Below are 5,000 nucleotides of genomic sequence, written 5' to 3'. Positions count from 1 at the left end.
TAATCAAACCCTAATAAAACCTCACTTTTTTTCCTAACCTAACCACACTTCACATTAAAAGCAACCTCACCTAATGTTATCTAACCTCGCCTGACTCTTCTCCCTCACCAAAACCTCATTTAATTTTCTTATCAAAAACTTCCCTAACCTCAACAAACCCCACTTATTTCTTTCCAAACCTTACTTTCCTTCCTAACTTCATCTCATCTTACTCTTTCCCTAGCCTCACCAAACCTCACTTCACTTTTTCCATAACCTCATTCTTTTCCTTTCTAACCCCTATGTTAACCTCACTTTCCTTCCTAACCTCAACAAACCTCACTTATTTTTCCATAACTTCATTCTTTTCCTTCCCTTCCCATTCCTAACCTCACTTTTCTTCCTAACCTCAACAAACCTCACTCAATTTTCCCTAACCTCATTCTTTCCCTTCCCTTCCCATTACTAACCTCACTTTCCTTCTTAACCTCACCAAACCTCACTTATTTCCTCCCAAAACCTCACTTAATTTTTTCTAACCTCATTCTTTTCCTTCCCTTCCCATTCCTAACCTCACTTTCCTTCCTAACCTCAACAAACCTCACTTAATTTCTACCTTACTGTAACTCTTCCCCTTAGCTAATTCAACCTCACCTAACCTCACCTCACTTGATTGCCTCCCTAACCTAACTCAACCTCACTTTTCTTCTGTAACCTCTTCCCCTCACCTCACTCACTCTTCCCCTCACCTCACTACACCTTACTCTCGTCCTTCCCCTCACTACACCCACTCTTTCCTTCCTTCCCCTCACTTCACCACACTCTTCCCCTCACCTCACTCTTTCCCTCACTTCACCACACTTTCCCTCACCTCGTCACTCTTCCCCTCACCTCACGTCACCACACTCTTCCCCTCACTTCACACTCTTCCCTCACTTCACCACACTCTTCCCCTCACTCCACGTCACCTCACTCTTTCCCTCACTGCACCACACTCTTCCCTCACTGCACCACACTCTTCCCCTCACTTCACCACACTTTCCCTCACCTCAAGTCACTCTTCCCCTCACTTCACCACACTCTTCCCCTCACTTCACCACACTCTTCCCCTCACTTCACCACACTTTTCCCTCACTTCACCACACTTTTCCCTCACTTCACACTCTTCCCCTCACTTCACACTCTTCCCCTCACTTCACACTCTTCCCCTCACTTCACCACACTCTTCCCTCACTTCCCCTCACTTCACCACACTCTTCCCCTCACCTTCACCTCAGCACACTTTATCCCTCCCCTCACCCTCCCCTCCACCCTCACCTCAGCACACCTTACCTTTGAGTTCAGCAGTTCATCCAGTCTTGCCCTCACGTCCTGGCCGCCTTTGGGTCTCATGAGCAGGTAGATGCAGGATATCCCGGGGCAGGACCTCAGCAACTTCTCCACCAGGACCTTCCCCATGAACCCCGTGGCCCCCGTGATCAGCAAACTGCGGTCACGGTAAAATTCAGATACTACACCGCCTCCTGATGGTGGTGATGATGTTGCTCCTGTTCCTCCTCCTCCTCCTCCTCCTCCTCCTCCTCCAGGTGTTACCGCTGTGGTGTTCATCCTGACTCCGTTTTCTGTTGCGTGGTTATTCTTTCTCTTTCTCTCTTTCTCTATTTTTTTTTTCTTATTTTTCTTGTTTATTTAGTTTTTTTTTTTTTATTTTTTTTTCAGTTTTTTTTCTTTTAGTTTATTTTTTGTTTCATCTTTTTCTTATTTTTTTTTGGTCTCGTATTTTGTTTGTCTATTTTCTTTTTATTTCCGTTTTCTTTTTGTTTGTTTTTCCTTGATTTTCTTTTGTTTTTCGTTCGTTTTCTTCCTTGTCTCGATTTTCTTCTCCTTACTTTGAATTAATTGACGTATTTTCCTTCGTCTTCTTCTTTATCTACGTTTATTCTTTTATTATTTTCTTTCTATTTTTCTCTTCACTTTTCTTCCCACTCTCTTTTATCATTATTTCACTCGTTTCCTCTCCCTCTCTCACATTTCTCTTTCCTTCCTTTTTTCTCTCTCTTTCCTCTCACAAACTTTTTCTTCTTTGCAATTATTTTTCCTTCGCCTATCACTAAAACGTCGTCTTTTTCCTACTTTTCTACTTTTTTTCCCTTCGCTCACTTTCCAAACCTCTTTCCTTTAATTCTCTTCCTCCTCTTCTTCCTTTTTACTCTTCCTCTCCCCTTTCACAACACTACAGTCACTACACACGCAACTGTAGTATTTGTAGTAGTAGTAGTAGTAGTAGTTCTTATCCTTTCACTTCAACTACCACAATTTCGCTTTCTCTACCACAATTTAAGGGCAAAACAACAACAATTCGGGTGTTTTCTTTCCCAGCAACACTCACCAATAATATTTGTAGATAAATGTTTTCCTTTTTACACTTTTTACTTGTTTATTGATCTTGTTTCTCTTATTTCCTTGTCCTTCTGTTTGTTTTTCCTTCTTCTCTTCGTATATTCACCTTCGTTCACTTCTTTTCCTCCTTTTCTCACTTTCTTTTTTTTTCTTCGTTAGTCTTGTTTCTTTATTTCTCTTATTCTATTTTTCTTTTCGTTATTTTTCCTTCCTTCGTATTCTTCTAACTTCTGCTTATTTCTCTATTTCCTACACTGTTTTATCTGTTTTCTCTATTTGTCTTATTTATTTTGTATATTTTTTTATCGTATGTTCATTTCCCTCTTCCCAGTTTGTATTTCTGATAGATTACCTTTATTTCTATCTCCCAGTCACTATCTCTCCAAGTTCTCCCTTTCCAGTCTCTCTCGGTGTGGTAGAGAGAGACAGCAGCAGTTCACCACACGTCACCACAACATGAGATCACCACACCACACACTTCATCACTTCTCCACTCCCTTCTGAAGCAATGAAGCACTAACTCGACTTCACGGGAGGTGTTTCGAAGCAGTGAGAAGGCACACACCACACCACCACACCACAACACCACTAGTCACACCGCAGGGCAGCTATCTCGCTTTCTTTCCCTCTGTTTCTCACACCACAGTCCCGTTTCGAAGCAGTGATTGTGAAGCTCTCTTATGCTCCAAACACACGCAGGGGTCTTGTTCCAACCCGCGCCTGCACACACATACACTCACACACGCCTCCTCCGCGACACAGCGTTATAAACCCTCTTAAGAGAGTAAACTAACCAATCAGCGTTAAGGAAAGGCTAAGGTGCACTGTGATTGGCTCCCCAAGTGGTTAGTGCCTAGCGTGGACCAATGGCAGGACAGGAGGAGAGCGAGGTGTGCTGCGGCTGGCTGGCGGGGACCGACTGACTGACTGACCGCTGGCTGGCTGGCTGGCTGGCTGGCTATCATTGAGTCACCTGCCTTGCCTCACCTGTGCTACGTGGATTACAGGTAGTAGTAGTAGTAGTAGTAGTAGTAGTAGTAGTAGTAGTAGTAGTAGTAGTAGTAGTAGTAGTTGTTGTTGTTGTTGTTATTACTTTATTTATTCAGATTTATCAATAGCACTTCTTCTCTCTCTCGTGTGTGTGTGTGTGTGTGTGTGTGTGTGTGTGTGTGTGACAAACAAAGGGACACAATTACTCAAAACTTTCCAAAAAACATTACCACGCATAAACGCACGCACGGACACGCACGCACGCACTCACAACCCTCTCTTCCTCGTCGTCGTAGTCGTCGTTGTTGTTGTTTTTGTTGTTGTAAGGCTGAGATTTCACGAGGGGAGAGAGGGAAGGAGGGGGGGGAGAGGGGAGAGGGTTCAAGGGGGGTTGGGGGGTCAGTCGTTACCGGTATGCATCACCCCCCAGCCTCTCCCATTTTCTCCGGTCCTTGTAGAGAAAGTGGAAGAGAGAGAGAGAGAAAGAGAGAAGTAGGTAGGTAGAGAGAAAGAGAAAGAGAGAGAGAGAGGGATGCAGGAAAGTGAGAAAGAGAAAATGGGCGGGAGATTTGCAGCTTTTCCTCTTCCTTCCTCTTGAACACGTCTTCCTTTTCTTTCCCTTGCGTCCCTAAACACCTGAGCGTTAATGAGAACTAATGCCACTGACCTGGGCGCACCTGGGGCTTAACAACACACCCAGGGGACCACCAAATCACCTGTGGCTACGTATGAAACCCCTGGGGGAATCTTTAGTGCCTTCCCTGGGGGCGAGGAACACCTGTGGGCCTTTTAATCACTACCCAGGTCAAAAGTACACCTGTTTACCCCTCTAGATCGCCTGATGGGGTGTCTGGGGTGTCTGGGGGTGTCCGGGGGTTTAGGGTGGCCTGGGGTACTTGGGGCTGGGGACCTCTGCCTGACCCCTCTACTTGGTGTGTCCTCTCAGCGAAGCCTCATTTTAGTCCTCCATAGTCACCCCTGGAATAGAAAACGATGGCGAGGTGAAGAAAATGGAGGTCACGGTCTGGAGTGTTTGCTGAGAGAGAGAGAGAGAGAGAGAGAGAGAGAGAGAGAGAGAGAGAGAGAGAGAGAGAGAGAGAGAGAGAGAGTAAACAAAAAAACGGGAAACGCAACAAAAAATGAGCAAAAACACAAACAAAAAATGAATGAAAGGCACGACGAGAGAGAGAGAGAGAGAGAGAGAGAGAGAGAGAGAGAGAGAGAGAGAGAGAGAGAGAGAGAGAGCGTGACTTAAAGACCCACTTCCACACTGAGCAAATTTAAAGAAAACGGGAAGAAGGACGCGAGGTGAGGGTTGCCCAGGGTAGTAGTAGTAGTAGTAGTAGTAGTAGTAGTAGTAGTAGTAGTAGTAGTAGTAGTAGTAGTAGTAGTAGTAGTGGTGGTGGTGGTGGTGGTGGTGGTGGTGGTGGTGGTGGTGGTGGTTAGTAGTAGTAGTAGTAAAGAAGAAGAAGAAGAAGAAGAAGAAGAACATATAACACAACATAAATAATAGGATAACAAAGGGCCACCAGGGCCCATCTAGGTTATCCTGTATCAGTCGCACAGCGACCTCGTCATCAGTACTTAAAGATACACTTAAAAGTACACAATACATTATATACTAATTCTAA

The 5,000-nt window shown here is 44.7% G+C and overlaps 1 protein-coding gene and 1 long non-coding RNA gene across 2 annotated transcripts in view; both read right to left on the bottom strand.

Moving 5' to 3' along the window:
- The window catches only part of LOC123498512 (putative fatty acyl-CoA reductase CG5065), a 34,237-nt gene extending 32,560 nt beyond the window's left edge, over positions 1-1,677 (bottom strand). Inside the window, 1 exon segment of the mRNA XM_045245687.1 lies at positions 1,312-1,677. Within this exon segment, the coding sequence (XP_045101622.1) occupies positions 1,312-1,587 (276 nt within the window). The 5' untranslated portion in view covers positions 1,588-1,677.
- A 354-nt stretch (positions 1,678-2,031) lies between these two features.
- The window catches only part of LOC123498509, a 20,340-nt gene continuing 17,371 nt past the window's right edge, over positions 2,032-5,000 (bottom strand). Inside the window, exon 2 of the long non-coding RNA XR_006672700.1 lies at positions 2,032-4,347. This is a non-coding gene — a long non-coding RNA (uncharacterized LOC123498509). The remainder of the gene's footprint in view (positions 4,348-5,000) is intronic.

This window comes from Portunus trituberculatus, chromosome 7 (genome assembly GCF_017591435.1).
Source record: "Portunus trituberculatus isolate SZX2019 chromosome 7, ASM1759143v1, whole genome shotgun sequence".
NCBI lineage: Eukaryota > Metazoa > Arthropoda > Malacostraca > Decapoda > Portunidae > Portunus > Portunus trituberculatus.
The sequence above is the reverse complement of the archived record's forward strand: the minus strand, read 5'-3'. Positions and strand labels throughout refer to the sequence as shown.